The sequence below is a fragment of the Pteropus vampyrus genome, unplaced genomic scaffold (assembly GCF_000151845.1).
Source record: "Pteropus vampyrus isolate Shadow unplaced genomic scaffold, Pvam_2.0 Scaffold337, whole genome shotgun sequence".
Taxonomy (NCBI): Eukaryota; Metazoa; Chordata; class Mammalia; order Chiroptera; family Pteropodidae; genus Pteropus; species Pteropus vampyrus.
In genome coordinates, this window is record NW_011889118.1 from 1,256,378 (window position 1) to 1,275,610 (window position 19,233).

A 19,233-nucleotide genomic window follows, 5' to 3' on the forward strand; every position below is an offset into this window, starting at 1 on the left:
AGTACCCCATCTTTCATCAACTTCCATTTTTCTAAGCCACCTCAGAACTTTTGGAAGTAGGAGGAGTTTAAAACCTATAATACCATAATAATAGTGAGATTTTACTGTGTGTGAAAATAAAATAATTAATAATCAAAGAACATGGGACAAAAAAGAACATGGGAGAGAAGAAACATATCAGGTTAGATATTTTTCTTCCTCCACTAAAGGAACATAAAAGCAGTACTCATCTTGGAACTAAACTGTAGCAAGCAAACATTCCAAAACTAAGACTCAATTTTTGTAATTGGAATTTATTTACCTATTAGCTACAAGAATGAATGTTTCACTTGGAAAAAATGACAGTACCCAAGTGCATGGCACTCAAAGTCAGGGAAAGAATAATAAGTTTTGGTGCCTTGCATCTGAGTCTGTGGTTCAAAAGAAATTGTAAATCTAGTGCTCAGAGTTCATGGCCCTTCTGCTCTAACCAGATGCTCTAAATGCCTACTAAACACCCAAGAGAGAGGCTGTACCCTACCCTGAAGACTTCCTTTCACATAGCCTAACATAAAGAACAAATAAGGTCACTCATTGTGGAGTTAAATGACAATGATTTCAAGGAGATGTGTGGGTGGGAGCTTAAATCCACACAAGCTTAGTGGAGGGCAATGTGTGTGGAAATTAAAAATGCACTATCCTCCCACCCAGAGAGTTTACTTCTGAGTACTTGTCACAGAGAAGCACTTTCAAGGATATTCAGTGTAGCATTGTCTGAAATAGGAAAAGTTTAGGAACTAAATGCTCATCAGAAAGAGAACAATTAAACGTGGTACATTCACACATGAAATATTTTACAGCAACTAAGTTGTTAGATCTCTACATACGGATATGGAAAAATCTGGAAGACACATTAAGTGGGAGAAAGGAAGCTATATAATGCATGCATTATGTTCCTACTTGTGTAAAATTTAAAACACCCAAACTGCATATATATTTGAAAATGCACAGATTATATACACGTACCTACACATACACATACACACTGGAGAAGAATTCTGAAAGGATCATATCCAACTGATTACTGTGATTAGAATGAACTGGGCAGGTAAAAGGAGATTGTCACTTTATCTGTATTGTTTTAATTGTTTACAAGAATGTATTCGTGTGTTGTATAAACTTTGGATAATGATTATAAGAATGCAAAATATAAAAAACAAAGAAGGCTGTCTCTGACCCCATGTTGTGGGTTTTCCTTAATAAAAATGCACAGCAAGCCTAGCAGCACCAGCTGAAGCCAGGGACACAGGAGCCTGGTGCACTCTGCATAGCAGGTCTCAATAAATATTTGTTGAATAATGGTGCCTGGACTTCCTTTTTTAAAAACAAGCTTAAAGCTCTACAAAAATATCTGGGAGTCTACACAGTGCTAGACTTCCACATGGACACAGGAAAATGAGGCAGTGTGGGCCCCTCAAAATATGACTAAGGCTGGGAAATGTGTGAGCCCCTAACGTGCTTTGAGTCCCCAGGCACAGCTGTCTAAGGGTACCTCCTCCCTCCTTCCCAGGCTGGGGCCACCTGCCACCCACATTTTCCCTGAGAAATCTGCAGCCTGCCTTCCCTCCCTCAGGTCAGCTCCCCAATTCCCTCCAACCTGACCTCTCGTTCACTCATTCAATAATTTCAACAGATGTCCCACTTGTGTTCTAAAATTACCACTCAGCCAGTAGAGAGGAGGAGAAAAAAAATAGCAGAAATAATTGCTTTGAGGTTCTGGAGAAGAAAGTCATTTTCCCCAGCCAGGGCAGTGTCTGGGGCCCTGTTTAGTTAAAATCACCAATGAAAGACTTCATTCTATAAGCTGTGTGTCAAAAACACCCATCCAACCACTCACCCACAATGTCCCCCAGCTCTCACACAGACACACACACACACAGACACACAGAAGTGGGGGTAGGGAGAGGAGAGATATGGGGAGAGGGCGGGATGGAGGGAGGGGGAGAGATAGAGAGACAGAGAGACGGAGAGAGAGACAGAGAGAGAGAGAGAATATCAGAAAGACCTATGACCAAATTGCAGTTCCTCTGATCCCATTTTCAGTTATTCTCATTGTGTCCTTCTCCCCACCTCCTATTGCAGCTTTGCTTGCCCTGCCTTACTCCCTGCAAGAACTCCAGCTGTGTGAATACCAATCTCATTTCAGTTAAAGAGAAGACACCTCTCCCACTTTCCTTATTTCAATCACACAGACAGAAGACGACTTGGGCAACACCTCCTATCCTGCTGATGGGAGAGAGCCCCAGGAGTCCGAGCACTGTAGGAGGCAGAAGTAGGAATGTTACCATCTATTCTTGGATGACCAGCCACTCCTCCCCGCCCCCCACCCCGCACCCACACACACACACACACCCTGCAGGTCAGGAACACTCACCAACATCCCTCCCCTCAGAACATCATCCATGCAACAGTAACATCCCCCAGAGTCCTTCCCCGTAGTTGAACCACCAGGACTCTGAGGCCTCTTCAATTTCTTTAGGGACTTTCTTTGATGATGAGCTGTTGGGATCTGTTCTGGAGTCCTACTACCACTGTCACCAGCATTTAATAAGACACAAATGTCTCCACTGTTGAGCAAATGGTCCCCTCTCTATCAGGTATTTCTCACATTTTGCAGACAGTAAAAAATGAAACAATACAAACAAGGAAAGTTAAAAAAGTAAACTGCCCACAAATCTGCTACTCCAGCGGTCCCCAACCTTTTTGGCACCAAGGACCAGTGCTTCTATGAGAATCTATCTAATGCCTGATGATCTGAGGTGGAGCTGAGGCGGCGATGCTATCGCTGGGGAGTGGCCACAATTCCAGATGAAGCTTTGCTACCTGCCACTCACCTTCTGTGCACCCGGTTCCTAACGGGCCATAGACTGGTACCAGTCCGTGGCCCAGGGGTTGGGGACTCTGTGCTACAGAGAGTCTCTTGTTTCTCACAAAGTCATGCTTTAAATATGGAACTTGAGCTGAGGTTAAGAAAGGAAGGCATCTTCCTACAGACCCTGTGAGGTATGTGAGGCAAACCCGCTATAGGCCAGTGGAACTCTGCCACCAAGACTGAGAGCCGGGGCGCAGGATAGGGTCCTGATGCCCTCTCTAAGCCCCTTTCCTGCTGTAAAACAATAAGTCTGGCTATACACCAATATATCCAAATATCCTCACTCTAACATAGGCTCATTTTTAAAGGGTCTGAGCAGGAAAGTTCCTGTGTGAAAGGCATAACTATAAAACAGAGATTTGCTTTTTAACAAACAAACCAAAAGAGTAAGAACTCTTTGGAATTCTTTTTAAGGAACGTTAATAGTAGCAAATCTGAATTCTTTAAGAGTTGGACTTGAGTTCTGAAAAACTGTCAATGCTCAACCAAAGTCTGTTCAATTAAAGATCAAGCTAGGTAACTTGTGTTTTGTCAACCAAGCTAAGACAACAAAAGAGATGTGATTATTTGATTAGCACGTAAACTGGCTCACGTTTCATGATTAGGAAACCAGCTTTGGGCAAAGTGTTACTGCACAAATTCATCTACTCTGGTCATTGTGCTGCTCTCCCTCCACTGGTCTTGACTTGAAATGCGACACTCACACATTCATCCAAATGCAGTCACTCACAGATGTCTTGCGTACAACACTGGACACAAAAGCCAGCTTATGATTTAGGGATTCCAAAAGCATAGAGTACTGTCTTTCTTCTCTCCTGTTTCAGGTATAAAGAGTTAAATCTGTCAAGAAAGATACAATCCTGAAATTAAAGGCAAACTCTAACAGGTGTTTCCTAGGATTCTCGTTAATATTGGACAATGAAAGTCAGCCTCTTAGGCAAACATTAATCATTAGCCAATTGTTGAAAATTAACTACTGATTTATAAGGATATACTGTGGAGCTCTTGTATGGTCATTCATTTATATATTCACTTATTCTACATGCATTTCCTGATGTGCTTTCTGTGCACAGAGTTAAGTTTGCAAAGCTATAGAGACTAATCAGTCTCCTACCTCAGTCTCGAGTAACTCATATGCTAGTTTCATCCAAAGTCACTCAGCTATTCTGCCAAGGAGCCAGGCTGTCAGACTCCAGAGCCCATGTGCAGAACCACTGCACACCGAGCCACTTCCTAGAGCAGTTATAAAATCAGACAGAAAGGGTCTAATATCTGTAAAGAGGAGAGTTTACTATGCTTAGAGTTTACCATGCTTACAGTAGTGTAGAAGGGAAAGCAAGTGCTTACACTTAAGCAGGTGGGGTGGGAACTGGGGAAGAGGACAAGGATCAGAGAAAGCTAAACTGAGGAAGCAGCACATGAGCTGTCATGGAAGAACAGACAGGGCCTAGGCATGCAGAAATGAAAGCATGCAACTCAAACAGAAAGACAGTAGAGCAAAGACACAATATAGATGAGGTACATAACTAACATCCACCTTATAGACTAAGCCCAACAAACCAGGTGATGAAACTGTGTTTCCAGTATTACAATGTACACCACTCCCTATGGGTAAAAACTGTGAGATGCTGAACTATATTACCATGTAGATCCAACGAACTTTCTTTTGAAGACCAGGGAACACTGTAAATTGGAATCTCAGCCATGGAGGAGAGACTGCAATCAAAGTAGACTATCCCATGGCGTTCCTGGCCATTGTGAAGTATCTGGTCCCCCTGACAGTTGTCCACAGCCAGCACTGCTTCCCAAAAACAAAATGTGCTAAACTGCTCAGCTCTGACACCAGGTAGTCTGAGGGCTCCTCCATCCAGAGGTGCATAAGTAGGGTCACAAGACCCTATGCTTTTCAGAAATAAATGCTTACAATAAATGCCACCCACCTCCACCCAAGGACCTCCAAGGAGTCCACAGAAGAACCTGCCACCCCAAAAAAATTCTGAACATGGCTCAGAGGAAAGAATGGGCGAGGTGCTTCTCCTGAGAGAGTCGTTCGCTTGGTGGTCATCAACAACACACATTTACTGAACATCTATTCCACACCTCCAGGCCAGGCACTGTTGGGGATTGAAAATGATTCACTATGAATTGTATTCTGAAGATACCTGGTTAGACAAAGACAAGGTATGCATATTATAAATAACTAAAATATAGGGTATTTTATATGCAAAGGGCCACAAGAGAGGTTCGGATAAGAGTGTAACTTCAGACCAGAGTCAGAAAAGGCCTCATGGAAAAGACAGCATTTGAGATTGCTCCTGAGCAGCTGTAAGGACAGTGACGTGGGAAGAAAGGGCACTAGAAAGAGGCATTTCAGATGGGGAAAGCAGTGGAGGAAAAGCCAGGAGGTGGACAAGTGTAGGGGGGAAGTGTTTAAGAAGTTATGATGGACAAACGGGTGGGCCTGCGAAGGAGAGGAATGGAGGATAAACCAAAGGAGGTCAGACAGGCCAAGGGGGACTTGGCCATGAAGTCGGGCCCTTCCTCAGTGGGCAGCCATGGAAGCCTCAAGATCACTTATCCAGCAAAAGTCATCTAACAGTGGTGTGTACGTAAAGGAAGGGGAAAATGTAGGGATGTTGTAGAGACAACATGTCGACAGGCTTAAAAACACAAGCTGGCCTCAACAAAATGAGAAAAGAGGCAAGAAAGGGGTCAAAGACTTAGAGAAACTTATTGTTGAGTTTAAGCCTTTATGGAGCACCTGGTAGGAGCCAGGCACTCTGGCTGAAAAAGGGCCATAGGCCTTGCCCTCTGTGGGTGCAGTCATTAGCAGACCTCAAGGAAAGTCTGAAGTGGCAGATGAGCATCCATACTTTGGAGTTGTAACCTGAGGCAGTTCAGCACTAGAGAGAACTGGGCAGTAGCCATGGGGTGGGGGGAGTACCAGGAACAGGTTGCACAAACTAAAAACTGTTATCACTTCAGTTTGCTTATGAGAAATTCAAGTTCGGGAAGCAAAATAAAGCGTTTTTCAACATAATAAAGTACGATATTGTAATCATCCTCACTCTGACACTCCATAAAGACAAGCTCCCCCAATCTCCATGCTATGAAGAAAATTAAGTAAATGATATACCTTTTCAATAAGTGAAAATGAAGAAATATTGTTACTGACTGAACTAAGAGAAATGTTACTGTGGGAACCGAGCTGCACCGTTTCCATGGCTTCAGCCTCCACTAGTTCCTGCAAGTCCACAAATGTAAGCCACATAGAAACTTGAGATTGTTTATATTTTTTTTTAAAAAAAAATCTAACCCTGGGAAAACTTGCTGCCCCAAGGTTTCTAAATCCCCAAAGCTGGCTGAGTTACACACAACTCAGACCAAACACACACTGGACCAATGGGGATGGCCACATTTCTCATCCAAGAAAAGTAATAATTTTACTACAAACAACCTGTTAAAGGCAGAACCATCTTCCACAAAGCTGGCCCCGAATCTTACCCTAAGTATTCGACATACACATTTCCCACAGCACTATGAAGCAAAAAAACAAAAAAACAAAAAACAAAAAAAACAAAAAAAAAAAAACCACAAGCTCCCTGATACATACAGCTTTGCAACCCATATCAGTCTCTGCCCTTTGATTTGCCATTCACATTAACTGAAAGGTATTTACTACAGATGAAAAATAAGCTTCGTTCAGCTGCCTCTAAACCAATCCCAAAAATAGAGCAATCACTTGGGTACAAATTGGGTCAAATGTATAAAAAAAACCTGGCTCCCTGGCGGGAGGACTGACACGGCATGGGACCTTACTAAGAGTCAGGGGGGAAATCCACAAAGCTCTTCCCTTCCCACAGTAGGAAAGGAAATATTTAAAGAGTCAGGCAGAGAATAAACTCATCTGGCCATGTGACCATCCAAGTGAACACAAGACAAACACGAATGCTGTGAGTTTCCGAATATTAAGAGGTCAAAGGAATACATGCTGGTTTTTAGAAAGGCTGGCCAAAGTAACACACTGCCCACTTCCCCCAAAGAAAGACTACTCTTAAAGAATTGTCAAGAAATTATCCACTGGGGAGGAGCTGCCAGGGAGAAGAAGAGAGATTTATCCATCTCCTATATTTTATTCTCTCGCTTATTAGCTGAGAAATCCAATGGTCTAACAATACTTACATTATTGCACCTAATTTCCCTGGGAAAAATCAGAATATTAATTGGCTATATGTGCAGCTACATTAATTATTCCGTTGATTTGAATTAATCTGCCTTTCTGAAAGGTATTTATTATCTAAGTTTGTTTAATCATGTTCTCTTGAGCCACAAAAATCAACAAACTGGGTCATCGTCCACATTGTTAAATTTGGTAACAAGGCTGACACCATCTGTGGCCTAGACTATGATGATCTATCTCCATTGATGGAGGCTTTTCACTACTTCTGCCTTTCCTTTAAAACGACCATCTAATGTCACTTGTCCACTACCAAAGCAGAAGCTATTTAAAATATCCAAAATTATGCAAATCTTTAGCATAGTATAAATATGTACTAACAGTGTTTATATGTATATCTAACTTCCATTTACAATTGTATTTTCAGTAGCAATATCCAAGTTTTTATAATTATCTAGAAATCAGACCAGAAAACCCTGAAGGTGAATAGACATCATGCTACATCTGAAATATGCCACACATTTTAAAATGTAACATGAAATCCTATACATAAACCATTATAGCTAACAGCACAAAAGCATAATTTCAGTATCTTCAGAACCTGGCAGAGCAATCCCCACAATAGCTCTGTCTTCACGACACTCAAGAACAACCAGCCCTACTAAAATACAGCTTCACCAGGAGAAACCAAAACAAGTGGAACTAGCTAAAAGAAGAGAAAGCAAGACAATGGAGAGAGTTTCCTGTTATCTGGCACTGGCCCCCTCCTCCTTTGGCCTATTTGCTCAACCTCCAATTATAAAAGATTGATCCCAGCAAGGATGCTGCAGCTCTAGAAAAATCCTGAGATGGCTTCTCGATCATCAAGAAAAGATTACAGAATGTCAGAGGTGAAAACAATCCCAGTTATCTTATCCAATCCCCTTAACTGACAGGTGGGTGAATGGCAATGCAGAAAGTATATGGAAATGCCTCAAAATACAGCTAGCTGACAGCCGAGTGGGATGAGCTCCTAGTCCCACTTTAGTGCTTTTTTTTTTTTTTAAACTATATCAACCTTTCCTAAAGAAAGATCCATGAAACGCTGGTTCTGCGATGTGTTCTGCCAAAAAATGTTTAAAGAATCCATGACCAATTACTTGTAGGACTAGCTGAGTTAAACAAAATAAAACTGGTTTTTAACTACAGACCTTTCTGGAGCTTTTACTGAGCTAATGTGCATTACAAATCTTTAAGAGGGCAATAAAGCATGTGGAAGTATCCCAATTTATTTATCCATAGAATCGTTTTATCTTGGGCACTTCACAGGAAGTATTCTACTTCTTTGAAAATTAAGAGTTCATATACAAAATCTATGATAATTCTCTACTTACCAAAAAAACTACCAGAGTACCCACCGCCCCCACATAACACTGAATTGAAAAAAAAAAAAAAAAAAAAAAAGCTAATATTATCAGGAAAAGAATGGTAGACAACAAAAGCCTATTTGGAGAGAAAGTTATTTAAAAATTTGCTACAAACCTCTTCCAAAAAATGTTCTACATCTATTTACACAACATTCATGACTTTAAACACGTTCATTCAGTATAAATTTGAAAATATAAGTAAAAAAACCCATTGTTGCAAAGCTCCAGGAAACATCACATGCATAGCTATAAATTTGAACCAGTCAAAAAGCCAGCTGCCAGTTTTTAAGTATAGAGGCAAATGATAACCACACATCAGGAACTCTAAGCTTAGACACTTACCAAGTTATGATTTGTTGAATTAGAATCATCTTCAGGGAATGGGATGTAAATAGCTAAGGCCACACAATTGGCAAAAATAGCCAATAATATAAATATGTCAAATGGTCTGAAAAATTTTGTTAAGGTATATATATACATATGTGTTTGTTTGTTTGTGTGTGTGTGTGTGTGTGTGTGTGTATTATGCAAACATAAACCATCTCTCTCATCACACTCCCAATCACACCACTTTTGAATCGCTTTTAAAATGAGAATTATATGCACAAGTTCCTTTTCGACTAACTGTTGTAACAACTAGGTTTCCAGCAGAAGTAATCATCATTGGTCATCTCACAGTAGATCTTCCTATCCAATGACCTCTCCATGTCCTTTTCCTCTATTACAAGGATCATGTTACACTCATTCTTCTGCTGTACATGTTATATTACAACCTAAAAGTACATCCAATTAGGGCACTGTGTGAACCTGGTTCTGCTTCTTTCCATTCTAAAAGCATCAGAGGCCATAGAAAGCTAAATTTCTGGCTGTTTGTTTATTTCCTGACACAAAGAGAAGTCATGACAAGACAAATCTCTTCCACAAAAATCCTTGACTCCATGTGTTAGAGCCATTTTCTCGGGGGCTATTCTTGGCTGGGTCGGTCTGAATCTCCTGCCTGGACTTGGACAGGCCGAGTCACCAGGACCTTCGGCATCATACCTGCGACTATCTCGTGGCTTGTTCCAATACCTCACAGACTATAATAAGCAAGCCAGGCTTCAGCTCCCTCCTCGCCTTTCTTACTAATCAATGGTTATCACTGCTTCAGACTACAGCTGGACTGAAGCTCCGTTGATAACACACTATTGCATTCAATTTATAAACAAATTAAATAAAAAGCCATAAGAAATCAGCACCAGACACTTTCAAAGCACAATTTAACAATTCTAAATCTCGGGGGTCTGTATGGAAGAATCACTCTGAGATACTTGCTTAAACATTCTGGTATTATTAACAGACATTGTCAAAACTGGCAATACAAAATTTGACGTCTGCCAAAATGACTGTTTTTCTTCTTTTGGTATTCAGCCTTCAAAATGCAAGGCTTCCTGAGTACCAACCTGATCTGCAACTCCGGGGCTTGATCTTATAACAGTGTTTCTCCCATTATTCACTCACCCACAAGAGGCCACTGGTTTAACGAAACACCTCGAAGTAGTAAAGCTTTGAAGATATGAACAGACTCTTCTCCATTCATCCTGATATTTTTCTGAGAAATCCAAAAATGCCAAAGGAGACAAAGAGCCCTTGCCTCTCTGGGGATACCTAGAGTTTCATGAAACAGCTCCTTTAAGAACTTCAACACTGGTTGAAACAAGGACGCAGACATTATTCCCTTACTAATGCTGATAGGTTTATTATTAAAGCCAGTTAGCTTTCGCTCATATTTATTAACTCATTTAATATTACAAAATCACTTATCTAGGGACCCAACTTTAAGACACCTTAAGACTTCAGAATCTCCTTTTAATTTTCCTTTTCAGCAGTTTTTAAAAGCCAATTGCCCCAATGTTATTCTATACAGAAACATACTTTTTCTGCCTCTCCTCTCCTCCACACCACCATTCTTTTTAATTTCCCAATATTTAAGTGATAAACCACCAAATCTGAGAAACACTACACTGTTCAGGAAGGCCAAACATAAATGTTTTTTTTTTCTTTATGGTGGTTCAGTTTCGGTCTCCAGGAATAGTGGATACTATCTCACTGCCACAAGATTTTTACAAGCCAAGCAGAAGAGAGCAATAAAGAAATAGATGAGTCTGATCCTAAAAATTCCTCCTGTTAAGGTGAACATTCCTCATTCCCCCAAGATGCAAGATAATCTGCCTTTCTTGTGTGCAAAAACAAACTGGGCTCTCACTCTCTCCATGCAGACTGGGCCTGGCACAGCTGGCTTCAGGAAGATTTCTATAACCTGCTCTCTGAACTAGAAGGAAAATGTCATTTGAAAAAACAAAGAGATCATATACTGTTTAAGGATCTACCAACTGTCCCAGTTGTAAGCTGGCTCCTCCCTGCACTGGCAGCCACATCCCCTAATTCCTGTACACATGTGTCTGGCTACGCAGGAACGGAAGTCAGCAGCATGATCCAGGAAATCACTGCTTGCACATAAATTGCTATATACGAATTACTTTGTATAAAGAGAAACAGCACCAGGCTTCCCACCTCACTCCATATAAAATTAATGACCCCACCAAAAGGCCTCTGCTTACTCAGTCATGTCCAGCAGCCTATAGAGAAGAAGATCTTTCTGGCTAAGAGCAACCACTGCCTCTGATTCCAGTGAAGCCGCTGAGGCACACCTCTTTACCTAGCTCCCTCCTGGGCCAACACTAGTGTTCATTCTCAGACTAGAAAAAAACTTAGAGAAAAAAAATCCACACAATCCTCATTATGTGAGAGACACCATAACTCCCTAAAAAGGAAAAACACATGAAAACCCCTTAAACCCTACTCTTGTACTTGACTGCTCTCTCCGAAACCTTTCTAGACAGTTAGATCGTTTTACTTCATATCCATGAGCACAGAAAATAGCCAGCTAAGACAGAGGGCATGCAAACAGCTGCCTGACTAGGTGCTCAAACTATAAGAGGGTTTCTGCTCCACTTTGTAGCAAGTCACCAACATCCTCCCTTTTTATTGTGGCCCCTCCATCCTGGGAGTGGTGGGGGAAGCCCTAGATTCACACTTCTTCCTATGGTTAGGAACTGCTTTAAGGCCTCTTTTCAGCCCCAAATATACTTCTGAGAAACGGAAATGCTTTGTTTTACCCAGACCAATGAATCATCTGACTAATTAGAAAGCCATTTGCACAGAAAGAAGGCCTCACTCAACCGTTTCTAAAGGGTAGCAGTAACTGGATCCTGGCCTCCAGATTTAGGGAAAGGAGTGAGCAGGCAGAGCACCCTACTTTTCCAAGATCTGGGACATAACAACCATCCTGAGGCATTTGGAGTTCAGTTTTAAAAATACAAAGGAGACACCCAGAAATGTAACTCCAGTCCAAGGACATAGACTGAATTTTTTATAAAGGCAGCAACTGCAAATTCCTCCACTGAGAGAGCTGTTCTCTAACTCCTAAGGGCTGAGGTGGGGTGGGGGGAGAAGAGGCACACACAAACCTCTTCTTTCGCATGTTCCCTCATGCTCATGTTTCAAATGCCTTTTTGGAACTTGTCAAAAGGAAATTCCAGGAAGTCATAGCATTGATGAGCAAATTGCTCCCTCCCTATGAAGCAAGTGTTCGGATTTGTAGCTACCTGAACAATCAGAATAACCAAATGTCAAAGCTAGAAGCAACCTTAGCATTAATTGGAGTTTCAGAAGCAAATTCCAAACACCAGAATGAGAAGATTCCACGAAAGGTCAAAAATGTATTTATTTCTAGTAGAGTCTCATGCAGTCTTCTTTTTTTAATCAGCATATCTTATTTGCAATAGGTTCAATGTATACCACTGCCCAAAAACACTGAGGGATTTAAACTAACCATCTAACGTCAAATGACCAAAGGCTAGCTTCATATTTTAGTTACCTACCACTCGGAAGTTTCAAGCTGTCACTCCCTCCCACCACCACACACACACACACACACACACACACACACATACACACACACACACACAGAATAAGCTAAATATACCACCCAGCCGCCCCTCTGCACCCTAATGAAATAGGAAGGTATATACAATGAAACCTTTTACACAGTTTCTTCCATTGCTCACATTCCAGACTGCTACCACTTTGTATATGCCATTTCAGGACGCAAATCCTGTAAAAAACAGATGGTAAAAGAGAAAATAAAAAAGACTTCCCCAAAAAAGGATACTTCCATTCCACTATACTAATGCAGGCTCTTCGGATGGGGTTATTGAGTGATAAACAGAAAAGGGCGCGGGCAGGTCGGCTGTTGGAGGAGTTACCCTGTTTTTTGCTCTTGGCGTATTGCTGACGTTTTCTTTGGGAGAGAGATCCTACAGGTGGGGGGGCGGAGGTGCTCATAGTTTGGGCAGCCTTGGCCTGTCTAGCAGCATCGATTGCAGCTTGCCAAGACAAGACGGTTTGCTTGGAGCTATTCGGTTGAGAAGTTGGTCCTTCACCAGAAAGAGAGAATCTGGTGCCTCTTGCATAGTTTGCTTCTGGGAAGAAAAAAAAGAAAATTTTTTTTAAAAAAACAATGAGAATCCAGTGTTAGAAAAAAGCAAGTGTTGACTCCCATCAATAACAAGGGAGAATCATTCCCATGTTTCCATTTTGAAGTTCAAGTCTTGCTTTTCCAGAAGCAGGGGTTTAGTCAACCAGAGCAGCCAGAAAAGTCCCAGTGCTCTGACCTAAGGGACAGTCACACAGGACCTTGCTGCATGATGCCCATTGAAGTTAATACCTCTGTATATCCACGTCTTCACAAGGAATTTTTTAGTGTATTTCTTCAGACAAACAGGTCATTCTCAACATTTATGGCACGTCTTTTCTGACTTTAAAAACCCAAGTAGCTCTATGAGTTGAGATCTGTACAACAGCTTTTCTCCAAAATAACTATCATCGCGCACACACACACACACACACACACACACACACACAGGCAGTGCCAATAATTCAAAAGTCTTAATCATTTTCAGAGTGTTACTCCAACATCTTTCCACAACCACAAATGCATTTTTTTTTTTTTTTCAGCACAGGGGGAAAAAAATGCTCCACTGCCACCAGGGCAATACTAAAAGCCCTATAACAAATATCTAGATTATTCACTGACACTTCCTGCAAATGAAAATTCATGATGCTTGGGACTCATTTCCTCTACAGGCTTCTGAAAACAGAAAACATCTTTAGGGCTTTTTTGCATTTTAAATTGCAGCAGAAGCAGCCAAGCCAGCATCCAGAGAAACAGACAAGGCCAGCAGCCTGTACCCCTACACCTACCACAGACAGGCTGGATTATAACAGCCCTAAGCAGGAATCATCTCAGTGTAGGCTGGCATCCTGGTGCACAAGGGCAGAACCCCAAGATGTACAAAGCTCCCTCTGGCTTTGGGTCAGGCCACCACCCTAGCTGGTCTCCCAGGCACCTGCCTGCCTTGAGTCACAACCTCCTTACTGAGACAGAAGTCAAAGTGAGAGTGGTGACACAGGTAGAGGGGATGGGCTTTGCAAAATCAATTCTTGCTAAGAACAGAACAAGGGAGAGTCAAAGCAAGCACAGGTCTGCCTGCCCAGCAGCCTGAAAAGGGGGCCACTGAGGTTAGCGGCAGACAATCCTGGCCCAGGAAGGAGTCGTGCCAAGCCTTCCCTTGGGGAGCACTCACCTGGGAAGGCTGCAAGCCCACAGAGGTTGTGGAGGGCGCCAGCGACCTCCAAGGAGGAGGGAGGAGGGCTGGCCAGTAGTTGCTCCAGCCTTCCTCCACCCAGCCCGGCCGGCGTGGTAGCTGCACGTGGTGCCTGGGCCAGGGCTGGGGAGGGGAGCCGGACAGCGGCAGCAACTCCCCGGGCATTGCTAGGTTACCGACGTGTCCACAGCGGCGCTGGGAGCGGGAATACGCACTCGAACCGACCCCTGGCGATTCCAACACCCGGCCTCCTTCTCGAGGGAAGGGGTGTGCTTCACCCACCGGCGCGAAGGGTGAAACCCAGCAATCCCAGAATTTTCAGAATGCCACCAGACGCCCTCTTCCTAGTCAACCAGGGGAAGGAGAAGGCAAGAAAGGGGCTGGAAATGGGGCTCGGGCTGAAGACTAACAGCCACCCCCTTCCATCGCTCTGGAGCGTTGGACGAAAGTTGAGCCCGAGGATACTGAACCCGAATCACCTCGGCTCGCCGCCCCTCCGGCTGCTCAGTACTCCACGGACTCCACGACCGCCCCCACCCCACAAATGCAGAATTAACTCTGACATTCAAGGCCCGAAGAGGAGAATGGAGTGGCTGTCACGCATCTCCCCTTTCTGTAGATGACACTGAGCTAGAAGCATCCTCGGCAACCCCCTCAACCCACCGAGTGCATCAGAGACGGGAGGGGGGTGAGAACGAAGAGGGAGTGGGAAGACCATGACAAGGATTAGATCTGGCAATGAGTGCCCAGGCTCTAGCTGCTCACCGTTCGCGTGGTCCGCTTGCTGCTGCCGTTGATGCTGCATTTTTTTCATCATCATCATCATCATCATCCACAAACATTTATTGAGCGCCTACTGTGTGCAGGGCACTGTGCAGGGCGTTGGGGCGGGGGAGGAGCGGGTAAGGGGGTTACCGATAGGTAGGAGCCGCTGTCCCTGCCCTTATTCTCGCTTTAGCAGGGGGTGGGGAGGGACAGGACAGATACAGAAAATAACAATAATTTATAAAAACCGCTCGCCACCCACGCTCCCTTTTTCAAAAATGGAGCAAAATAAACTTTTTAAAAAAAAATAAGATAAGATGTATATATTATTTTAATAATATATACATGTAATTTTTCTTTTTTTTTTTCTTTTTTTTTTTTCTTTTTTTGCTGCAAAGGAAAATTGGCTTGGTCCCCTCCTCTAGCGGAGGGTCGCTGCGGTGATGCTGGCCCGGCCGCCAGGGCCGCTCCGAGCGCCCCCCATGCCCGCCGCCCGCCGCGGTGCCCGGTGCCCGGTGCCCGGTGCCCGCCGCCGCCGCCCGCGCCGCCGCTGGCTCGGGACCGCGGGCAGCCCCAGCTCACATCCGGGGACGGAGGCGCTCGCTCGCTCGCTCGCTCGCTCCGCGCCCGCCGCGCCGCGCCGCACGCCGGTTCGCCCTGGGAGACGCTGCGCGCCCGCCGCCGCCGTCCCCCTCCCTTCCCCCGCCCGCCCCGAGCCTCCCACGGGCCACGCCGCGCCTTGACGGTCGGCTGCCCCGCCCGGAGCTCTCCCTGCACGGCCCGTGCGGTTGGGATGTCGCCGCGTGAGACTCGGGGTGCTGCCACCCCAGCCTGGCTCGGCTGACCCACGGGCACCAAAGGGTTAAGCGCGCTCCAGCCGCGGGCCGCCCGCTTAACCCCCTCAGCGCCGCAGTGTGCTCAACCCCTTTCCCCCATGAAAGAGGCAGGCGAGGCCTGCGGATCCCCGGAATGCGGTGTGCGGATTAACCGCTCCTCCCCCCTGCATATCTTCGGGACAGAAGGATGGCACCCTTAAGCTCCCGCGACCGGCCTCCGCTCCCTGCGGGCGTTCTGCCCTCAGCACACCTTGAAGAGGCCCCGCCCCCTAGAAGCACAGGTGCAAGCGGGCAATCATCGCTCGCGTCAGTCTAGGGGCTCTGCCTGGCTCCCTTGCCTCTCCGGAACCCAGCGGTGTCCCCTACCCTTTCCTTCGGCTCTTTTAGGTTGCGGAAGGGCGGTGGATGGGGAGACTGGGTTCTCAGGAGAACACTCAATGCCCCAGGTAACAGCACCTTTAGATCTAACTAGGTTTCCAAAGCGTACTCACCCTCACCCCCGCCCTAAGCTAAGTCTGGCGCCGCTGTGGGCTCTAAGACACTTGGCTGCTGAGGTGGGTAGCATATCTCTCTCCCCAACATGTGCGTTTGGAGGCAGATACAGGGAAGTAAAAGCCAAGTTCTTTCAACCCGTTTGTGTTGTCGAAGGAATAGGTAATGCTGCTAAAACTGCTGACGCCCGTGTAGGAGCTGAGGAGAGTAGTTTGTTTCATGGTGCCTCCACTGTCTCAGTTGGGGGCAGGGGGAGGGGGTTGCAAACAGCAACTCCTGTCCAGCGGGGAAATACTGTATCTAGTGGATGACTGATATTTCTCATTTAACGTTTTGCTGGCTGTTGGAGAAGGGTGTCTGCTGTGTTGCTTCACAAGATTCGATTTATTTGCTTTTGTTCCGATCTGCATGTTCCTACGGCGTTTCAGAACGTTTGAGAACAGTGTCTTTAAAGCAAAAAGCTCAGCATGAAATAAGAAAATAAGAAATTAAGGGAAAGTCCTCTTTGACCAAAGAAGTCACACTGGGAATCTTCAATTGTCAGGAGCCACCTGGGGGGAGAGAGTGGGGACCAAACAAAAGACTCTCCAGGGACCTTCCTGAAAGGGGTTGTCTGGACTGGAAGGATGGAAACAACCAGGCTCCTGGTCCTCTCTCCTCTTCTCCCCTCCCATCTCTTCCTCCCTCCCTCCTTCCTCCACTCCATTTGCCTTGTTTTTGGAGAGGAGGAGAGGTGGAGAAGAGCCCTGTGGCCTAGTAGTAATATACAGCTGACCTGAGCCACCTCACCCAAGGCTGCTCCTGAGCCCAATTCTGAAGGGATAGAAGCTGTTTTCTTTCAAAGGACTTTCCCATCCAGGGACCCATGAGTCCTGAAGCATGTACACAACTCACTTTCAGAACTCTAGATCTAAAGCTTTGCCTCTTGAGACCTATTTGCTCACAATTCAGTTCAGTTTGGCTGGCATCCGTAGGCACTTGTTAAGAACAGTGTCTAGGCTAGGTGTTTTCCGGACAAACCTATGGCATAGCTGCTCCCAAAAGGATGTATAACCTAGTGAAGAAAAGTGTGTCTACGTTTCTAATACTATGAGGAATATAGGAGGTGTAACATTTGAAGAAAGTACTATGCAAGCATTAAAAAGATTATAATTGAGGGAATCTGAGACATTTTACAGAAGAGACAACATTTTTTATGGATTCTTAACTTATGGGAAAGGGAAGAAAGAGAGATGAATAGATGGAGGACAGAGCAATTTAGGTCAGCGAAGCTATTCTGTATGATACCGTAATGGCGGATGTAGGACATTAGGCATTTGTCAAACCCCATAGAAATGTACAACATAAAGAGTGAACCCTCATGTTAACTGTGGACTTTAGTTAATAATAATGTGTCAATATTGGTTAATCAATTGTAACAATGTGCCATACTTATCAAGATTTTAATAGGGAAAACTTGTGGGAGAGAGTATATGGGAACTTTGTACTCTCTGTGCAGTTTTTCTGTAAATCTAAATCTGCTCTATAAAATAAAGTCCATTAAAAATGTGACTAATTTTATAAAGAATAAATGGGGTGTGAGGGGCAGGTTGCCTGGGCTTAGGGAGAAAGGCTGGGATGGCCATGAAAAGCCAGTGGGAAAAGGCTTGCTGGCTTGCTAAGAACACCAGATTTATCTTCTCTGCAGTGGGAGGCAGTCAAGGTGTTTAAACTGAGAAGTGATATGATTAAATTGTGATTTGGGTCTCCAGGTTTTACACTTTAGATCTTAATAAGTTTATGGAATTAGAATACTTAACATTTTTCCATCCCAGCTTCTGAGTCTCATCTTTGCAGTGTCTCCAGTAAGCTTTTTTGAGGGCCTTCATTGAGCACAGCTCTGAATGCTTTAGCCCATTGGGTAATTTAAAATATTTACATTCCCATAATAATGTGAATTATTGAATAAATAAATAATAGCTAATATTTTTAAAGGCTTTCTATGTACCAGGCACTAGTATAGGCATGTTACATGTATTAACTATTAATTCTCATAACAAGGCTATGAGACAGATACTATTAATATCCTCATTTTACAAATGACAGAACCAAGACACCAAGGGGTTAAGTAACTTACCCCAAACCATACACAATTATTTAGTGGCTGAGACAATGAGACATGAGGAAAGGCTAGAATAAAAGATTTCAGCTCTAAATCACCCACATGTAATAAGACCCAATTACGTCACTAACACGTTATTGTGGAGTTTTAATCCCCATGCCTTAATATATAAACCACGCCATTTAAAGACACAGAGCTGGTATCCTAGATATGGTTACCTGCATATATTTCATTTCAAAAGACCTACTGATACCCTAGTTCAGAGCCTCACCACCTCACACCCTTGGTCTATTAATGAGGTGCCCCATCTTCCTTCCTCCTCCCACAAATAACCCATCTCATGCTCAAAAACACCATGTCACTTCCCTAACCAAGAAAAAAAAAAGTCTGGTTCCTCCTTCCTTCCACATCCAATCTAAACTCCTCTGACTAGCTTTCAACCTTATCATTTTGCATCATTCACCTTCACTGTGGTCAGCAGTCTCCTCATTAGGCTGTGAACATGCTGTGCTCATTTCTGACTCTCTGCCCTGGCTTGTGTTTGTTCGCTGACCTGAAATCCTGCCTTGCTGACCTCTAACTAAACCCTCCCTATTTAACAAGTCCCTGCCTCCTCCCAGAAGCCATCTCTGATTTCTCCAATACAAACACAATGCAAACACTACAAACACACATGACCCCCCCACCCCGCCCCCACCTCCCCTTCTCCAAAGTCCTATAGCACCTGGTTATTCCTTAGATTACATATCTTCTTGTGTCTTGTTTGATTGCTTCTTGGCTATAAATCCTGTCTCCCCAACCATAGTGCAAGCCCTTAAGCAAAGATCACTTCCTTAG

The 19,233-nt window shown here is 44.1% G+C and overlaps 1 protein-coding gene across 1 annotated transcript in view; it reads right to left on the reverse strand.

Annotated features, from left to right (window-relative positions):
• The window catches only part of CACNA1D (calcium voltage-gated channel subunit alpha1 D), a 314,711-nt gene extending 299,677 nt beyond the window's left edge, over window positions 1-15,034 (reverse strand). The window contains 3 exon segments of the mRNA XM_023522317.1: window positions 8,837-8,942; window positions 12,708-13,017; window positions 14,968-15,034. Coding sequence (XP_023378085.1) covers window positions 8,837-8,942; window positions 12,708-13,017; window positions 14,968-15,034 — 483 coding nt within the window.
• Between the last annotated feature and the right edge of the window lie 4,199 nt (window positions 15,035-19,233).